The 19,158-nt window shown below is 48.8% G+C and overlaps 8 protein-coding genes across 10 annotated transcripts; 3 read left to right on the forward strand and 5 right to left on the reverse strand.

Moving 5' to 3' along the window:
* Positions 1–210: 210 nt before the first annotated feature.
* On the reverse strand, positions 211–2,240 carry FOIG_11779 (uncharacterized protein). Its single transcript, XM_031212365.1, has 2 exons — positions 1,937–2,240; positions 211–1,885 (listed from the first exon to the last, which is right to left on the reverse strand). The coding sequence occupies exons 1-2, from the start codon at positions 2,047–2,049 to the stop codon at positions 352–354; spliced, it is 1,647 nt and encodes a 548-aa protein (XP_031057759.1). The 5' UTR covers positions 2,050–2,240; the 3' UTR covers positions 211–351.
* A 316-nt stretch (positions 2,241–2,556) lies between these two features.
* On the forward strand, positions 2,557–7,749 carry FOIG_11780 (uncharacterized protein). Of its 3 annotated transcripts, XM_031212367.1 has the most exons (4): positions 2,603–3,082; positions 3,143–4,433; positions 4,521–5,313; positions 5,372–7,076. In XM_031212367.1, exons 1-4 carry the CDS (start codon positions 2,865–2,867, stop codon positions 6,847–6,849), a joined length of 3,780 nt encoding a protein of 1,259 aa, XP_031057761.1. In that variant the 5' UTR covers positions 2,603–2,864; the 3' UTR covers positions 6,850–7,076. The 3 variants fall into 3 exon arrangements, with proteins under 3 accessions (XP_031057760.1, XP_031057761.1, XP_031057762.1); XM_031212366.1 differs by having other exon boundaries at positions 2,557–3,082; positions 3,143–5,313; positions 5,372–7,749; XM_031212368.1 differs by having other exon boundaries at positions 3,143–7,749.
* FOIG_11781 (uncharacterized protein) lies at positions 5,331–8,305 on the reverse strand. Its single transcript, XM_031212369.1, has 2 exons — positions 7,894–8,305; positions 5,331–7,842 (listed from the first exon to the last, which is right to left on the reverse strand). The coding sequence occupies exons 1-2, from the start codon at positions 8,165–8,167 to the stop codon at positions 7,076–7,078; spliced, it is 1,041 nt and encodes a 346-aa protein (XP_031057763.1). The 5' UTR covers positions 8,168–8,305; the 3' UTR covers positions 5,331–7,075.
* A 109-nt stretch (positions 8,306–8,414) lies between these two features.
* Positions 8,415–10,031, forward strand: FOIG_11782 (uncharacterized protein). Its single transcript, XM_031212370.1, has one exon. The coding sequence runs from the start codon at positions 8,599–8,601 to the stop codon at positions 9,841–9,843; it is 1,245 nt and encodes a 414-aa protein (XP_031057764.1). The 5' UTR covers positions 8,415–8,598; the 3' UTR covers positions 9,844–10,031.
* FOIG_11783 (uncharacterized protein) lies at positions 9,952–11,904 on the reverse strand. The gene is made up of 3 exons (XM_031212371.1): positions 11,156–11,904; positions 11,023–11,106; positions 9,952–10,967 (listed from the first exon to the last, which is right to left on the reverse strand). Exons 1-3 carry the CDS (start codon positions 11,709–11,711, stop codon positions 10,096–10,098), a joined length of 1,512 nt encoding a protein of 503 aa, XP_031057765.1. The 5' UTR covers positions 11,712–11,904; the 3' UTR covers positions 9,952–10,095.
* A 228-nt stretch (positions 11,905–12,132) lies between these two features.
* Positions 12,133–13,846, forward strand: FOIG_11784 (uncharacterized protein). The gene has a single exon (XM_031212372.1). It carries the CDS (start codon positions 12,257–12,259, stop codon positions 13,586–13,588), a length of 1,332 nt encoding a protein of 443 aa, XP_031057766.1. The 5' UTR covers positions 12,133–12,256; the 3' UTR covers positions 13,589–13,846.
* FOIG_11785 (uncharacterized protein) lies at positions 13,708–15,750 on the reverse strand. Its single transcript, XM_031212373.1, has one exon. The coding sequence runs from the start codon at positions 15,567–15,569 to the stop codon at positions 14,013–14,015; it is 1,557 nt and encodes a 518-aa protein (XP_031057767.1). The 5' UTR covers positions 15,570–15,750; the 3' UTR covers positions 13,708–14,012.
* Positions 15,751–16,043: 293 nt separating this feature from the next.
* On the reverse strand, positions 16,044–19,032 carry FOIG_11786 (uncharacterized protein). The gene is made up of 4 exons (XM_031212374.1): positions 17,639–19,032; positions 17,210–17,589; positions 16,772–17,162; positions 16,044–16,718 (listed from the first exon to the last, which is right to left on the reverse strand). Exons 1-4 carry the CDS (start codon positions 18,538–18,540, stop codon positions 16,508–16,510), a joined length of 1,884 nt encoding a protein of 627 aa, XP_031057768.1. The 5' UTR covers positions 18,541–19,032; the 3' UTR covers positions 16,044–16,507.
* Positions 19,033–19,158: the final 126 nt, after the last annotated feature.

The following is a 19,158-nucleotide window of genomic DNA, read 5'->3' on the forward strand; positions in this document are numbered from 1 at the left end:
AAATATTTAAATATTTTAAAATAAAAAACTATAAATATTAATAAATTAAAACTAACTTAATAAATTAATAATAAATAAAATTAAGTTATTAGATAATATAATAAGGGAAATATAAGTTAAAAATAAATATAATTAAATAATACTTAAGATAAATAATAAAATATATTATATTAAAACTTTTTTATTTATTATTAATATCTTTTATTACTTCTCTCTTACCTTAACTTATTTAAAATACTATTTTATAAGTATTATAATATTATAATACTCTTTACTATAAATTTATCTTTTCAAGCAATAACTTTTAATATTTCATCATTCGGGAGCATTGGTTACAATTAAACTGTCTAATCAACCTCCACCCATCTCACGGTAGTAGTAGTTCTTGTGGTTGTTGTGCTTCTTTCCATAGGCCAAGTCCCTCTGCTTCGTGTGAACCTGTTCCAAGGTTCTTCCTCGTTCTTCAGCACGGCGAGCCCGTCTCTTTTGTTGTTCGGGCGCGCCAACCATGCCCGCCATTCCGCGCGGTACCATTTCACGGGATCCAGACCCAGTCTCTCTCTCAACGAGCTGACCATCGGAAGTCGGGCTCTCTTGCTCCGTCTCAGCGCTTTCAATAGCTAATCGCTCTGCTCGCTCCTCAGCCGAGGGGTGGTTGTGCAAATTCTGTCGGAAGTACTTGTTCAATGAACGATGACCAACTGACTTGCCGGTAGGGAGGTGAAGTTCGTAATCGTCATAAAAGACGGCACGCGTGGGTTTGTGGGCGTGAGAATGCCAGCCATCCGCTTGGTGTCTTTGTCTCGGATCTTGTCGGGAGTGATGTGGGTGCTTGTCGAGGCGCTCGAACTGGTGGATATGGCCTTCAGCCGGCACCGCAGTAAGATCAGCTGAGTCCAAAGACGACTCTGAACTATCCGTCTCCCAACCGTCTGCCCCTTCGCCATCCTCAACCTCAGCTCCATCCTCTCCTGTGAGCTTAGAAGGACGACGTGCCCCGAGCTTCGCTCCTCCACTTGTCTCGTTCGCAACCGAGCCATCGTCACTCATCTCCCCATCGTCAGAGTAGGTGCTCCTGAAATCATAGAAATCACCAATCTCAAGCTGGTCACGCTCAGTTTCGTAGGGGATCTTGCAGTGGCCTGTATCGCGCATGTGTGTCTGAATGCCAAACATGGACGATTTAATCTTATCACAGTACAGGCACTGATGGTGTTCTCGGATTTTATCTTGGAGTTGCTTGAGCAAGCCGTCGATATCAACAAGATACTTCTTCTCGGGGATGAACATGCCGTGAAAGCGTTCCATATGATGTGTGTTGAGAGGAATGGTTGGAGAAGTATAGTTGCAGAACAAGCATGATTCCAGGGTCAAGTTAGGATCCTGAGTAGCGGGAACGGGTGTAGCTGATTCGGAGGCCCTGTTGGCGTCGTTATCGTCTTGTGCAGCGTCTTTAACTGAGGGCTGGGGGTGTGAGGGACGCTTGACAGGAGATGGCCTCTGCTCAGCGATGCTCGCCTTCTGGAGGCCTTCAACAACATGGCTGAATTCTTCCTCAGCATCTGAATCAACCTCTCCTTGACTGGGTGCAATAGGTTCGCCGAGAGAGAACGTAGAGCTGACGATCGAGGTTGTTTCGTCGTCAGCTCGACCAGAAACAGTTTGTCCACTACTGGCTTCCTTTGCCTTGTGCTTCTGACTCGACAGGTGGTTCTGGAATGCATTTTCGCTGTAGTATGTCTTCTCGCAAACGTCACATACACGTTCGAAATAGGCTTTGTCTGCTTCAGCGCTTGACACCGCCCTGGCTTGCAGAACCTTCTCGGTGAAGACGTCAGAGGAAATGGGAGGCAGCGAGGCAACTCGGCGTTTGAGGTTGTATCGGCTTTCAGTAATTAGCCTCAGCTTCAACTAAAGATCTCACAAATGAACTTACTGCCAATCACTTTTCATGTGCCCCTTCTGCAGATCTATGTTGCGATACGCAACTTGGCAGGTATTGCAGGTGTATGGGTGCGAGGCTGCACCGGACGCCTGGACACTCGCCATGATAGGAAGCGAAAAGGCTGCGGCTTATCACTCCAGATCCGAGTTATGAGGCTTATTTTCTTGTCGCTTGGGTTGTACCCTGGTCCTCGAGTTCGCGACTTGCAGAATGACGGTTGTGTTTGGGAAGGAAATTCGGAGTTGAATTGGTGGGATATGGCGGGGCTCTGTAGATAACGTCACACAGAAAGGTTATCAGCGAGATGGATGACTGACTTTTTTTTTTGCCCCAAACCCCGCCACGCAAGGGTTCTGGGCCCCTTCAACGCCGTCCTCAGGGTGCAACTGACCTTGAGTCGAGGTGCAGAAAATGACCAGTCGAAGCATTGCTAACTATTCGCTCAACCTCGCGAGTTATTTTTGTCACTTGAAGCAGACGTCCCCATTTCTCTTGCCTCCCCTAGCCCCCCTATTGCGGCTGGGCCATTGGCCACCAGCAGATGGAGCTGGTCCACTCACTAGTCCCAGATCGGCAAGCAACGTTGTGTCAAACAGGACTTGGCAGTACGGAGTACATGTGGTGTCTGTTAGGGACAGTTAGCTAGGGGCGCATCATCGCCTCTTTCGTGAGGCTGACCAAACAGCTCCTTAGAGCGCAGACTCCCCTCAGATTACACGGCATCTTCCACGACCGGCATACCTACTCAGCTTCATAGAGCCAACTTGTATCACCAACTTTGTTTAAAATATCCGCGCACACGATTTCGATACATCTCCTCATGCGATACTTCTCTAAATTTTGACATTTCTTTATCAAATCCCCACCTCCTACGTCTCCTCCAGGTGCCCGTCGAGGCGCGACCACACCCTCCCATGTCATGACGCCCGATGCCGTTCGTCCCCGGGACCATTCCATCGAACTCACGGCAGACTTAGATCTTCTCGCCGGGCTATGGCAAGAGGCGCCATTTGCACGTTTGCCCGCCGACGCGCCCCCTGAGCTCAAGGCCTATGTTCAGAACGTTGAGAACCCAGCGCGAGTCTATGCGATCCATCAAGCGAGTCGCCGCCATGGATTCCAGCTTCTCGTGGAGAGGTTCGTCTGACAACTGTATCCATTCACTCAATATCCTCCGTGTTCTGATTATCGAAGCAGATACATCTTGCAACTTCGATCAGGTTGTGAAAATGTCAATTGCGCAACTCCCACTTGCTTCACATGCAGGCGCCGCTTGGCAGGCCGGGCTCCCATCCGAAGGTATAACACGACAAGTGCCAGGACGTTAGCGATATATTTAGCAAGCCAGGACGACCCGGAGAAAGGATTATGTCCGTTCCTCCGTAAATCTCGCGAACCGCCGGCGGCTTTTGGCAACTTAATATTCTCTACGCGATCATCCTCGCCTTCACATCCGGACCATAACAGAGCCAATGTCGCCACCTCGCCAGGTGCACGCAAGGAACGGCTCTCTAGACCACGAGCACCTTCATCATCATCCCAAGATGCCCTCGCTTCCCCAATGAACGACCCAAGCGACCCAGTCTCTCCGATCCAGAATGCAAGTAGACCAGCCGCAGCATGCACGCCACATTCGAAAGATCGCGAGTTGGTCTCTCAGATCCGTGTAATCGAGGCGCCGATGAGTAAAGATCACCGCTCATTCGCCGCGAATCTCTTTGGGACTGTCACTTTTAAGATGCTCGAGTGGTTGACACCGCGAAGTGTCGCTGCAATGGCGGCAAAAATCAGCAATCTCGATTCAGTGGTGGATTTTGATTTTCCCCAAGATCCAGCGAGCTCAGCCAGAACCACCGCATGCTCGGATATTCAAAGCACTGCTCCTGACGAGTCAGATACAACAGATTCGACGACCATAGCGGTTCAACCACATGCAACTGATATGAATGAGACTTCATTCATGCCAAAACCGGCAAAACCCAGTAACGGGTCACTATCAAAACCACGAAAGAATGCTGTGCCAAAGCACAAGCGACGTTCTACTGACTCGAACAATACCTCCAAATCCGGGGACAATGTAAAGTCAACTAAAGCGTCCCAGGTAAATGGCACCTCTGTACGACCTAGACACAATAAGAGTTTGTCTGGACGGGGCATCCCAGAAATGTCTTTGAAACCAGGGTTTTTCGAAAATGTTACAAAACCTTCGGCGCAGCCTCTTTCACCTACAAGTCCATCAACTTTGCCACAGGTCGAGCCTTTTGGTGAAATCAGGTCCAAAGACGATACAAACTGTGGTCATCCCAGAATTAATAACTCGCAAAGGACGAGAAATCTTGACACAGCACTACCTGACATCTCATCCCACAGTCTGGAAAACATCCTGCCTCAAGCTCTCTCACAGCTCGATGTCAATCTCGTTGACTTCATTTGTGACATTTACGAAGAAGACGGCACAGCACAGTCTGTTATAGTCTCCGCCTCCGATGCAAGTCATCCGTACCCACGACCCGTGAACCAGCGGAAGCCTTTGCGGCGTCGATCTATGTCACGCACAACTAGGTCTAGAAAACAGTGGCTACGTTTTAATGACCAGACCCTTTTCAACGTTCTCATGGATCCGCAAGTTGTTGTTCAGTCCTTCACTCACGACAGAAAACTCTACGATTCTCAGACACTGTGGTACTGTTTTCATCGATTAAGCCGCGTCGCATGCAATCTTGTATTTCACAGTCTCTGGCTGGCTGCCGGGCGTTTGTTTGTTCCTCCTCAAGATTCGATGTCACATAATTCCATCAAGAACAATGACTCGAGATTACAGAAGCACAAAGGATCTCTATCCGATATTGACGCCGGTTATTTAATGTCGATCTGCATGCATGCATTGGTAGCCGCAGCTCCAGCTGTTCAAGATTCGAGAACACTATATGAGATGTCCCGCGTCCGCTCAAATGGATTGACACTCGCCGGCCGGAGCGCCATGGCTCGGCAATCTTCGTCTCGATGTTTAGATTATGACGATGCATTCTCAAACGACTTGGCTATCAGACTTGCGCGTAGGCTATTTTGCGCCATTACAGCCAGACGGTACTTTTCTAACAAGATGGACAATGCTGGCCCCTTGAATGAGACCGAAAACAACAAGGTCGATATTTTGCAATCTTTAGTTGACCAGCTCGATTTTCTCAGTACAGGCTCAGCGACGATTCTGGAGTTCCCGCAATCAGAGCGTCTGTTGCATGAGACTCGTGTGCCAACCATTCTTCTGGATTGGGCACGCACCATATTGCTCAACGAATGGGACGGTCGAGCCGATTTTGATATGGATGGGCCATTCGGAGGAGCTTTATCGTTCATCGAGACCCTACGTATGTGCATGCTCCTCTTAGCCAATCAACAGAATTTGATCTCACTAACTTCTCCAAGATGCCAACCGAAATCTTCTCCTTCTAGGGGATATCCAATTTCGGGTCGATTATCTTTCAGAGCGCTTGGATTCGATCGAGATGCCTGTGGACTGGTTAACGTTCAGTTCGACACGCTGGCGACGACATATCCTAGACTACCCTTACATCTTCAGTCCCGACACGCTTGTTTCTTTCTTTCGTTCCATCAATTTTGCCCGGATGAGTCGTATGTTCGAAGAGTCGAGTTCATTAAAAACTCGCATGAGTGCTATTGTCGATCCCGGTAGTCTCATTACTAACCCCCACCACAAGATGGTTTTACAAGATCTTTTGAGAACAGCTTCATCCAAATACCTAGTTCTTGAAATCGGCAGGAGTAACGTCGCCCGAGATGCTTTCGACCAGCTTTGGAGACGAGAGAAACGAGAGCTTCTTCGCCCGCTGAAGGTGCACTTGGGTGAGAATAGTGGCGAAGAGGGTTTTGATTCTGGAGGTGTTCAACAAGAGTTTTTCCGATTGGCAATTGCTGAGTGCCTCGATCCCCAATATGGTGCTTTCACTGTTGACGAACGGACACGCATGGCCTGGTTCACCCCTGGGTCATTGACCGAAGATTGGAAGTACGAACTTGTGGGGCTTCTGATGTCGCTCGCCTTGTACAATGGCCTAACGCTGCCAATCACTTTTCCGAAGGCTCTTTACCGGAAACTACTGGGCAAACCGGTTGAAGAGCTTCATCACATCGCCGATGGCTGGCCAGATTTGGCAAGCGGGCTGACAACATTACTGGAGTGGGACGAAAAAGATGGCCTCGTTGAGGACATTTTTGCCCGCACGTACGAATTTTCAGTTGAATCGCTCGGTACCGTTGTGACACGAGATATGAGGATGGGCGAACAAGCGAGTTGGCCCAAGGCGGCCTCAAGCTCGTGTGATATTGCACCACCACACATGGATAACCCAGACGACGCTCCCCTTGTTACCAACGAAAATCGGGACGACTATATCATCGATTACATCCGTCACCTCACGGATGTTTCCATTCGGCGGCAGTATCTTGCTTTCGAGCAAGGGTTCAACTCTTGCCTCGATAAGAAGTCACTTTCACTCCTGAGTCCATCTACCTTGCAGTCACTCGTTGAGGGTGTTCAAGAAATCGACATCATCGAATTGAAGCGGTACGCGCGCTACGTGGGCTGGGATGCTTCGCATCGTACCATTAAAGACTTCTGGTCCATCGTCAAGAGGTACGACGAGAGAATGAAACAACGCCTTCTGGAATTTGTGACATCGTCCGACCGCGTTCCTGTCGGCGGCATGAAGAACCTCCAATTTGTGATACAAAAGAATGGTGAAGAAGACGGCACGGGTGGGCATTTACCGACAGCATATACCTGTTATGGCACACTTCTTCTACCAGAGTATAGAGATAAAGAGGTGTTAAGAGAGCGGCTTGGGATGGCACTTGAGAATGCTCAAGGATTTGGCTTTGCTTAATGAGGCGTTTTTCATGGGATAAGGTATGGAATCAGTTGTATTAAACTTTGCATGGGTAGCGACCAGATTCTGTACGCTTAGTAGGCAACTGGAGAGAAAGCGCGAGTGACTTGCAAAATAGCATATGAAAGCGTCTAATGATAATGCTCAGTTTCAAGCAATGTGCTAGAACTTGCCAGGATAAGCAGTATGCTTTAAACAAGATCATCAAATAGGTATTCGTCTGCTAATCTCGCATTTGCCTAACATTTAGGTTGATCCTCTTGTTTTTCATCCATCCTCGCCAGTCCGCAAACTTCTCATCGTCACGGGCTGGCCAATCTTCAAGATACCTTGGGCATGTATCCTTCAGCACTTTAGGCACTCCATGCCAGGCATATCTCGACTCCTGTGTCATATAGATGGCATCACCAGATCTGAGCCTCAACAGTAGATACTGTTTCTCGCCTGGTGTTTCATTCTGAGGCCCTTTTTCAAGGTCATTCGGTGCAATCATAAAGAGTCCATCACAGCCAAAACTCAAACTGATAAGTCCCTTGTCTGTCTCCTCGCTGACATCTCGGTGCATCATCATAGTATCGCCTGGCGTGTAGAAGTTGAGGATGGCTGCTTGGGCAACAGTTTCGGGGAACAGGTCCTCAAGTAAGTGTGAGATATCATCTGGAAACTGAGGGGGCAATTCCTCGGGGTAAACACGATTGGTCCAGTCGTACTGGCCCCCAAGCGTCACCCAGTGCAGTTTTCGCTGCATCACCTGCTTGATTGACAGTGGCTTATGAACGCTGGGGTCCTTCGGGAGAAATGATGCCGGTGATTCTGGACTGATAGAGAAGAATGACCGTTCATCGTCGTCCTTCCCTTCTGGGTATGGAAGGTTGTAGTGTAGATGTAGATTGGTCTGGTGGTTCTGGACACTGAGATCACGATGGATCAGGCGATCCAGTAAATCCTGTTGCACATTTTCGGGCACAAGTGAAGGAAGAATCAATAGGCCTATGGTTATGTTAGGTTTTTGACATACCAAGTACAAGGAGTTCTATGTACCTGGTATCAATGGGTGGTGTATAACTGGAACATCCTTCTCGACCTGTAAGGCAAAGTCAGGGTTGAGGTGAGCGAAACTTTTTGCAACCTGCTCTTTCAAAAGACTCGAGACTTGACGGAAACCAGACTCTTCTAAGGGAGCGCGAGGATCATCGATTCGAGGGTCGTTGAGCAGACTTTTGTGATCTTGACGCATGTAGCTCTTCCACTCAGCGCGCATCTCATCAGACGGTTGCTCGTGGGCGTCGATCTCACTAAGGTTTGCTGATACCATTCTGGCGATGATGATGGAAACGAAAAGCTTGGACGTTTAGTACATCAGCCCTTTGAATAGGTTCCCTTGGAAAAGACCCTCGAGGTTTGTGCCTCTTGTAGGTACCTAGGCTTTTCCTTGACTTGCTCCAACAAGTCGAGGTTATTCTACTCATTCATGATCTAGGAATCTGGTGGACCACTTGAAGTAGCACGTGACGTCCTCGAGCCCGTTGTAAATTTTCAAATTTCTCTTTGGTATGCAGTTATCGGCATTTTCTTCTTCGTTATGTTGTCTTTTTATTTCCTCTATCATTTTATGCTGCTGTTTTACGGAAATGCCCATGTTGTTTTGAGTGCGCAGAACTGGGACGAGAAACCCATTTGACGAAAATTCTCGTATCTAAGTTACCTAGCTCCTCCACTATACATTACCGTTCAATAGAGGTCACCATGACACTACAACGAGGCTTTCCGGTAACTCGGCTATCTTATTTATCATCATGCTCCAAGCTTGCCGGGCAGAAAGCTCACTTCAGTACGTCAGGTCAGATGAACCTGCGTCAACGACCACTACGCCGACAAACAAGCCGTATTTCCAACCAAGCACAGCAAGTCAGTCCTGCAACTTCACCAATTGCAGTCACGCCAACCTTAAGTTCGAACGTGAAGACTGAGGAACCCGGAAGCCAGCCATCTGCTCAGGAGATTATCGTGCCAGGCTTTTCTCTCCATGAGAGTACCTCGAAACCACGAAAGGTCAAGCCGCGAGGACCATTGCCTAAGGGAATCAAGCCCTATCAGCAGGTTTTAGTAGAGAGTGAGTCCATCTGCTTCAAGCATGGCTCAACTTCGCCAGTCGATGTGCCGAAAGAAGGCAGACCTGCTCTTGCAGCAGCCGAAAAGTTCTTTGAAGAACGATACCAAATACTCTACTCTGCCGAAAACCTTCATGACCACCCCCAAAACGACCACATCCCGGAAATTGTTGTACTGGGTGCCTCCAATGCTGGAAAATCATCTTTCCTCAATGCTCTTCTCGGTGATCGGGAAATAGCCAAGGTGAGCCACAAGCCAGGCAAGACTACAACGATGAATGCGTATGGTGTTGGGCCACGTCCCAAGATTGCCAAGGAGCTCATTCGCAAAGGTGATTCACCGCCAAAGCACAGTCTGGTGCTTATGGATACCCCAGGTTACGGATTTAAAAGTCAAGAGAACTGGGGAAAGACTATCCTAAAGTATCTCAACGTCAGGAACATGCTTCGTGGCGCAGTGATCTTGATACCGGCCGACAAGAAGCTCCAAGAAACGGATAGATGGATGCTCAGAACACTTGCTCAATCTAACACTCGAACATTGGTTGTCATCACCAAAGCGGATAAGCCTGGGAAGGAGTGGCAAGATGCATGTCACAGGCTTCATACTCAGATCGAAGCCATCATGCGCGGTCTAGAGGCCCGATCAGCTGCCACTTGGAGGGAAGGGCCCGGGCGTATGCTCGATATTTATGCCACAGCCTCCAAAATTGCCTTCGTATCCCGCCGGCTTGGTAATGGAGGTGGTATTGGGGGTGTAAGACTTGCAATACTGGAGATGGCTGGCTTTTCTCTGGGAGACAAGATCGAAAAGCAGCCCGAGACAAAGGCTTATACTGGGAAGGTTGTCTCTTTTGATGATATCGTCTGGAAATCATGAGCTTGAGTGTCGAAACCCAATCGACTCATATATATAGTATCTAGCTCATGAATATTGTACAATAGTTGGTTCAACATGATCAAAATACCTCATATGGAGAGAAGCAAGTTGGTGCGAGGGCCAGCCTCAGCTTTAATAATGTATTAATACAGCCTTGAAGGGGTAGATGCCCGTCTGTGCCTTGCTCCTATGCTAATATCACAACTATGGTATCATTAAGTGTATTACAAACAAACGCAGAGAGTTTACTCATCACTCCTTCTGGCCCCCATTTGATTTGGCCGATTTTGTCGAAGTCGCAGTTCCGGGTCTACTGATGGATTTGCTTATCGAGTGCCTCAGCTTCCTGCTCCCTTTCGTTTCAAACAAACTCTTGACTCTCTTCAATCTCGCCCATCTCTCCTTATCCCTTGCGTCTCTCTCTTTCTCGTCTTCTTCGGCATTGTCTACCCCAGCTCCAACGGAGCCAGGGGTCTGAATCGGTGTGTTGATGGAGGCGGCTGTTCCAGGCCTCTGAGGTGTGGATGGTGCTCCCATTGATCGTTCAGTTCGCGGTCTCGCAGGTGAACGTCCCTCATAAACACTCCGAAGATGTGCTTCGTTTGCGATGGTTCGCACTAACACCTTCCAGCCTGGCAAGTCTTGCCCAGAAGCCTTCTGGGAATGTGCCTGCTTCTGGGTCTCAGAGTTCGCCCACGGACAGAAAAAGCGATGCTCTCGAGCTGGATCCAAGAAGTCCATAGGGGCTGGCACCAGAACCTCATTATTCTCACCCACTTCCTTGCTCTTAAACATCCACAATCCTAGTCGCCTGAGACAGGTGTGGCATGATGCCGAGTTTGGCACTGCACCGATACGGGCGTTATTTAGGCCTTCCCATCCCATTAAGGCAAGCGATAGTGCGACTCGGTTTGGCTGAGCCTCAGCCACCTTTGCTGGTGGTGGTTTGGTGAAGAAGTCGTTCGGCAGATGCGAAAGCACATCGTCCAAGTTCAACTCCTCTGGCAGTCGAAGATTGAACTCATAGGGTAAGAATGATTTTCGTGCTAGCAGCTCATCATAGCGCTCACGTAAAGCCGCAAGACTCGTAGTTGCATTGGTTAAAGACAACCGGAGAAGAGAATCTGCAAACAAGGTCAGAAAACAAGGACGATGTGCGCTTCCGACGAGACAACCTACCATCACAGCCCCGCTTACGCCAGAGACAATCTTCCTGGTGTGAAGTTACAATGAGATCGGCATACTTGTCTACCAAAGCATCCTCTACTGAAGGTTAGCGCGACGATAAAAGGTCCAAGGGGGGAGAGTCTACCTATCTCGGATGCCACGAGAACAGGAACCTCCTTTCCATCCACGACCTTGCGATTGAGTTTGACAACCAATTCTCGATTGCAGAGAAGACAGCGAACTGTTTCCTTGCCATGGCAAACCCATCCACGCTTTGCCCATTCTATCTCATTCACTTTGTCCGGCTTTGGAGTCCAGTCTGTTATTTCTTGGAACGTGCCTAGCCTTTTCAAAAGGTCTCCTCGGTCGGTTGGTGCATATCGCGCGGGTGCCCCTGTAGATTTCTTGGACGAGTCCTGTGCTTGTGTGCGTCGGGAAACGATAGCAGAGAGGGTCGCGGATAGGTTTGTTCTTTTGTCAGCTTTGGGTGCCGTTGAATCCGGAAAGCCTAATCTTCGACGCTTTTGAAGCAATTCGGCATCTGCGCTGGATACACGAGTTTCTGAGCCAGGCGAAGTAGTAGAACGATTTGAAGGCGAGCCGGTCTCGTGCGCCGACGTGTCGTTGGCGGCTTTCGAGCTTGATGATCCTAAGCCCTGCAATAAGGTATTGAATTTCCGTTTCGTGGCGTTTGTTGACATATTGCGAACGTGACCGGGCTCTTTGTTTCGATCCGCGATTTCGAGCTGAAGAGCGCGGTCTGTTTATTTTGTTCAATAAAAACGAAACTTGGTTGAGGTTTGTATTGTTACAACACCAATTCAACAAGAGGTGATCATGTTTGAGCTTCAGCAGCTTTCCTCTGGTCGCTATGGTACCAGCGGCGCAAGTAGCCTACCCCTAGCTAGCGTGTATACAAGTAGGCGAGTTAGTGGTGAGAGTGGCTCAGGTAAGTTCGTCTGTAGTAATCCCTGTCATTCTTAACGGATTTACTTCTGTGTCAAGGATGGTTCCAGATGTAACTTGCTAGGTAAGAGTAGTCTTTGCCTATTAAGGAGCCTATCGATAAGAATTAGAACGTCAATAATGGGAAAGGCCCCACCATCAATCCACCCGTCCACAGAAATTTTTCTGTAGCCAGTCTTTGATCAGCGCGAAGTCCAAGAAATATTTGTATCAGTCCCCGATACTCAGACAATTTCTTGCTGTTTGCAATTGCCCAGGCTTTACTTTGTTGCATTGGCGTATGTCTGGCTCCAAACAAAGCCCTCCCTCGTGGCTATTCTCCAACAACCCCCTGAATCCAATCAAACCTTCAACCGATACCATGGGCAAGAAGAGCACAAAGGCCGCTGCGCCCAAGAACGATGCCGCATCTGCGCCTCCGCCGGGTCAGCTCATGGACTTGGTAGAGAATTTCCTCTCTGACCACTCGTTCAAGGGCGCTGCCGATGCTTTCAAGAAGCAGAGAGAGAAGAAGGGCTGGAAGGCGACTGCTGCCACCGACGAAGAGGGTAACCCTTCCCTTGTCAGTGTTTACCAGACTTGGGAGGCTACCAAGGGCGATGATAGCAGCAAGTCTAGCAAGTCCAGCAAGAAGAAGTCCTCTAAGAAAGACTCCAGCAGCTCTGCTAGCAGCGACTCCAGCTCTGATTCGAGCGACGCCAAGGAAGAGGATGTGGATATGAAGGACGCCGAGTCGTCCTCGGACAGTGACAGCAGCTCCGACAGCGACAGCGATGATGAGGCTGCCAAGCCCAAGGCCTCTAACACTCTGAAGCGAAAGGCTCCCGTCGACGAGAGCTCCTCTGATTCATCTTCGGACTCTGATTCTGACTCGAGCTCCTCCGATTCCGAAACTGATTCGGACAAGCCCAAGGCCAAGAAGCAGAAGCGCGCCGCTTCCTCGAGCTCCTCCAGCGACTCTTCTTCCTCATCCAGTGAATCCTCCGACTCAAGCGATTCTTCCGATTCTAGCGATAGTGATTCGAGCAGCGACTCGGACGACGAGAGCGCCAAATCGGACTCTGGCTCGTCTAGCTCCGATTCAAGCTCTGATTCGAGCTCCGATTCCGACTCCAGTGACTCAGACGACGACGCTGCTGCCAAAGTGCCACTTCCCGACTCCGACAGCTCATCTTCGGACTCCGACTCCGCCTCCAGCGACTCTGACTCTGACTCTGACTCCGATGCAAAGGAGACCAAGAAAGACAAGAAGATCAAGAAGGAGAAAGAGGCTAAGGATTCTTCCGACTCTTCTGTCACGTTAGACAAGACTTCGCCCGAGTTCCAGTCAAACTCTGCTTACCCACCTCTTCCCCCGGACCCCGTTGTGAACGGTAACGGACGCAAGAAGCAGAACGAGCCCTTCTCCCGCATTCCCAAGAACATCAAGGTGGACGCCAAGTTCGCTTCCAACGAATACGTCTCTATCGCCTATTCTCAAAAGGCTCACGAGGATCTGATTGTTACCAAGGGCAAGGGCTTTACAAAGGAGAAGAACAAGAAGAAGAGGGGCAGTTACCGTGGTGGTGCCATCGACATCCATGATAAGAAGGGCATCTATTTCGATGATTAAATACCTTTTCGGAAATTAATACTTGAGAAGGTCAAAATTGGAGCAGGATGAAGCATCATTTGTTTAGAAATAGCCGGCGTTTGGAACGTGACATGGTCACCGCCAAAGATACATAGATTCATTCTACTGCCGTTCTAGGGGCAATATTCACGTTTATTAGACTTTTTTTTATTCCAAGACATGCTCAATTTCAAAAGTTTCAGGGTATCTATATGTTCAACTTCAGTCTGCACTAAAAAGAAGTCGTTATACATCATGCCTCAAAGAAGGGCACGTCTCGTCAATATCCAGCGTACATAAATAATGATCCACAATGTTTTTTCTATCTATCACAAGATGGTTGTACTCCAGATTCGCCTATACCCATACACCATCAACCGCGTTTGACTCATTTTCCTGCTGGAAACTCGCTGCAATCTTCGTCTTAAAATGTCGTGCGGTCCTTTTCCGTAGGAGAATTCTGAACTTCGACCGCAGGCGCATGTTGCGCCGCTTCATCGGGAATCTCATCCGCACTGAGGCTCTCCTTCATAATAGCATCCTTTCTGGCCACTGAGTCCCATGATCTGTTGCCATTCTTGGCATTCTGCAGTGCTTCCTTGAGCCACTTATTCCACTGTTTCGTACCTGGAGCCGCTCCACTGCGGCCAACCCAGCCAGTAAGTTGAGTCTCGCAAATAGCGAACCACAAAGTACGCGTGAAACTTGGATAACCCTCTCGTTGATCATTCACATCTGTGATTTCGTCTGCATTCTTCGCATCTTCAGGGGTCACGTCCTGCCATTGATACCGCGAGAGATCCCAAAAGTATGACCGAGGGAGCATGCCTAAGCCCCAGTATAGTCCGTTGAGGACAATGTAGCTCCCACCAATAAATATTTGAGAGTTCCATGTGCAGTTTCCCAGGAGTACGACACTCAGCATCAGAAGAGTCGTTCCGAGGGCCATGAGAAGTCGATATGTGCGGCCTCCAACATGATAGTGACACTCTTCAGTCCCTGAGTACAATTCACGGGCAACCTCTTCTGTGCACTTGATGAGTAGAAATGCGCCTTCTCGTGTTCTAATCATGACGTCGCCTCTAGGGACCTCGTTGGTATGTTTACGGTTCATGAGAATGGGATGCCAGAACGAAGCATAGCCCACCACAGTCGACGCAAAGGATATCAGGGAAACAGCCAGAATGGCATTGCCATCTTGCCATACCACAGCACAGGTGATGATTGCTATGCTTAGAAGGCATGAAAAGACTGAGAGAATGTGGATAGGCGAGAAGAGCTTGGCTGGGACCGCAGGACGTCTCTTCGTGTTGGCAAATGTCGGGTTGGCAAGCATATCTTGGACTTTCTGCTTAGCCGTAGGACGACGCACGAGCGGTCTGGGGGCATCCGCATTGCTTGGAGAACTGTCACCCGGAGGACGAAATGTCGTTGTTCGCGCTGTGTTTGGTAGAGGAAGCCCACCCTCTTCTACGTGAGGGGCTCGGGGAATTCTGTTGCTTTGGGAGTCTTTTTCATTTGACAGTTTCTCTGTGTTATGAAAACTTGAGCGGCGAGATTTGACCCATTTCAGACTTCGAGTAGACCAGCTTTCTTGGGCAGAAGGAGGATTCATATCGATGTCGCCAAAAGAAGGGTCCGTATGAGTGATCTCAAGCACGCGGAAGCTGAAAGGTTGCAGGGCATCCAAAGGAGTAATGATAGTGGCAAAGAAGCCCACAGAGTCGAGCGTGGTTCCACTATACACACCCGTCATCTTTGCGAGTGTCTCAGGCATTCGACTTGGACGTGAAGGCTTGAGCAGAGCCTGGGGGGCTGGGATCAGTCGAGGTAGCAGACACAGCAACGATGCCGTGATAGTCTGAGTCTGTTCAGCCATAGAAGATTCTCCAATGACCGCAAGAAGCGTCACGACATCGAGTGACCAATTGGCCTTGACATTGGGAAACCATTTCCAGCCTGGGCTGCCAGGTTCAGCCATCCTGACGGTATTACAGTATGGGAGGAGAGGTATCGAGGTTTAGCCGGTAATAGGTGTGCGTCTAACAAATGATATCGAGGGACGATTAAGTAAAAACAACTCCAAAGGAGGACAAAACGTGAGGTACAAAAGTCAGAGCAACATGATGGCAGAATGAAGAGAGATCAGAATTGAAACTGGGGGCTTGTCAGTTAAATCACATTTGGTAGGGAGTTTCAGCCCTCTTGACATAAACGGTTAATGAGTGGATCGATCTCTGAACCGCTGCGCCATGGCGGCTGCACCCGCTCCCGAGCTTTCCCTCCCCACGTCTCAGCTGAGCCAGGGATACAATAAGTGTGCGCATTTAACCAGTATACATTTTGGATAAAAATATCAGTTTTGACTCTATGGATTAGACCTATATGATTGAATTCAGATAGGCTTCGTTTCTACGTTGGATTCAAAGCACAGAGGGAATTGCTGAGAGTGTGTCTAAGTCTCATAAAGTACCCTACAGCCGCCGCCAAGAACGTAACCCAACAACCAACAGCCAGCAGATCAGGACGAATAGCTCTGTGTAACAGGGCTGTGTGATTACGATTGATCCAATGGATGAACTGAATCAATATTTCGTAGGTGTCCTGTGTCGTACCACCCCTACACCCAAAAGGGTTGACGAATTATGCAAGAGAGTTAGATAATTAGTCGTTCGATACTAACATTTCTTCGTCCTCCTCTGGTTCTCAAAGCTGTCTCTATGGTCCTCCAGATCATTCATCTATCGTCGGTAGTGTCAAAAAAGCCATCCTAAACGCCGCTGCAAGTAAGTAAACCACAGTGGCCATCGCCCTCTTACCATTCACCAAACTCCGAACTTGTCAACAAATCAACCGCCACGTTAATCATGAGTAGCTCACTCGCTTCGTAAAAAACCATTGCCCCGCCGAGCCATATCATCAGACAACCTTCGGCTGCTCGTCATATTCTTCAATCATCCACTTGATAAACTCTTTCCACTTCTGCTCCCAGCCGCTGAATACGCGGTTGTATTCAGACTCTGATAGACAAGCGTGCTCCAAACTCCACAACGCCAATTGCTTCCATCCAAAAAGGCCCATGTCAGCCTTACCAACCAATACTTGGTAAAAATCATGAGATAGAGAGGATCTGTTAAGCTACGTTAGCAATATTTGTTACATGTTCTGTCGGAAGCACCTTACCTAAATAGTGTACCATTGTCCGAGCTGACCGTGCAATGCACATTGTTGGCAAGAAGCTGATACATTGTGTGACCGCTGACACGAGGCGTGAGTCCCAAGATCTCATTTGAGATGGGACAGAGCTCGAGGCAAACACCGCGCTCCTTCATATGTTGCATCACATAGGGGTGCTTCGCTAGCGCAAAACCGTGCCCGATTCTCTTCGATTTCAACAGGAGCGCATCAACAAGGTTGCCATCTGTATCGGTTCCCATATCTAGGGTCTCGCCACAGTGAAAGAGAAATGGAATTTCAACGCCGTCTCTGTCGCAATCCTCCTGGAACTTCAGAAGCTCGGGGATGAAGTCCTTGATGGGGCGCCCTTTGGACTCTTCACCAACAAGGTCGAAACCTACACTGTTGTTAGGAGATAACTTCTAAGGGAATGTGTTCTCTTACCTGCAATCCACTCAGGCCACATCTGTTTAAACTTCAGACACTCTGTGAGAGCAGCATCGATCTGCGCTGGCGCAAATGATCGAGGTGTACAGTAAATGACTTTCAGACCACCAAAGAACTTTCCTTGCTTTTTCATGTCGGTCTGGAAGTTTATGACCTCTTCGATTATCAGTTCCATGATGCCTTTGTTGTCGATGAGTTGAGTGCCGTCATCGCTCCAAAGTTGGTTGCTGGTCATGAAGTTGGGCCGAATTTCAGCATAGCTGATGTTGTCTTTCATGAAATCCTCCAGACATAACCGGGTGTACCTTCGGTATGCTGTCGCATAGTTGAAGAGACCCTTCATCATACGTGTCCGACCATTGAACTTTTCCCAAGCCCTTTGCTACGTTAGTGTCTGCATACAAAAGGTACAGATCGTGAACGTACCCAGATGCAGTCTGCAAATGATTATGCGCCTCCTCCTCGTGGAACATAAGTTTCTCGAATAGCCACTCATCAACATTGGTTGAATCTGTTGCGTAATATCCAGGGAACCTGTCAAGAAAATCTCTGAACCGCATCGTCTGCCGAGGTTGATATGTCTGTGAAAACAAGTCACCAGGTGTTTCCTTCTCTGGGCTCAATAGAGAAAATTGGATTTCGCATCGATCGAAATTAATAAAATCGTTGTCCGAAACAAGGGGTATATCGCTGGTGATAAACATCCGGTCCATCTCCTTTGCAAGATTGAGCAGGACTTGGGGAGCAAGACAGGCGTTGAAATGAATGTGCAAGTGGCCGCCCTTAGGCATATGCTGCGCTACGCGGAATAAGGACGTTTGATCGATGAGATGCTTGTTCGATAGAAAATGATCTCCAGGAAAACGAGGGTGTTGCTGGCCACCATAACCTGTTCGTGGTGCGGCTTGAGCATATACATTTTCCCCATCCTCACTCCTCAACCTTTGAATGATGGCATCTGCTCGTCTCTCTTCAGGAGTGCTGCGCATGCGACATCCATGGTCAAAATCCAGAGCCTTCTCTCGCGCTACCATCTGTTGTCGCAACTTGAAGTACTCCCCAACGACTCCAGGCTCTTGCGTCACGGTATCAGTGACGTCTGCCTTTTCGATAAGAACACCTCGTGCCGTGATCTCAGCATCATGGGCCTGGATGTGATTCCGCGCAGCCGCGGCATCATCTAAAGCTGGCTCTCCCATCCGAGAAATCTTTGCGCGTTTTGATAGACGAGTCATGAAATCGGTATGTGAATGATCCTTCCTATGGTGCTGATCGTAATCGTCCTGAGCTCCTTCCACCGGCTCTGTTCTTGAGCAGAGCGCGCCCATTTATGTTGGAGAAGCAAATAGCCAAAGCCTGTAAGATTGGCTAAGTTGAGAGGTAACAAAGGAAGCGTCAGAGGCAGCAGAGGCGCAGTCATTCACGGCTCTCTTAGACGAGCCGTAGCTGTTTGCGGTGAATGACTCCAATCTCGATAAAGCGCGGCTCACAAGCCAGAGCCATTAGGTAGCCAACGGTGGGCGGGGACAATGGCCTGTGTCAGTAATGTGGTTTCGCCAAGGTACGGCTTGGGTCCGTCTTTGTCTCGTGAGGGAGGGAGCTGTTGGTTGACGGGGAATCAAGTAGATATTCTTAGATAAACGCTCAGCTCTCACTCAGCTCAGACTTCTGCTGGTTGGAAACAAAGTCGGCAGTTTCATGTAATCGATCAATCAACCAACATGAATTTGTTGTTGCTTGTTACAAGTTACAAAGTCTGGGGGGCAGTGCCCTTGCCTTAATCAAGGCTGAAGGCTGACCCCAAAGTCCCCGACCTCGCTATAATAAGGGAAGATCAGGCACAGAGTCAGCCTGCGCAAGCGCTGGTTCGCTGCATTTGAGTGACTGCAGCGACTGGCAACGCGCTAGTCTCACTTCGGCTCCATGTCACAGGCCTAAGCGCTTAG

This window comes from Fusarium odoratissimum, assembly GCF_000260195.1.
Source record: "Fusarium odoratissimum NRRL 54006 unplaced genomic scaffold supercont1.23, whole genome shotgun sequence".
Classification (NCBI taxonomy): Eukaryota; Fungi; Ascomycota; class Sordariomycetes; order Hypocreales; family Nectriaceae; genus Fusarium; species Fusarium odoratissimum.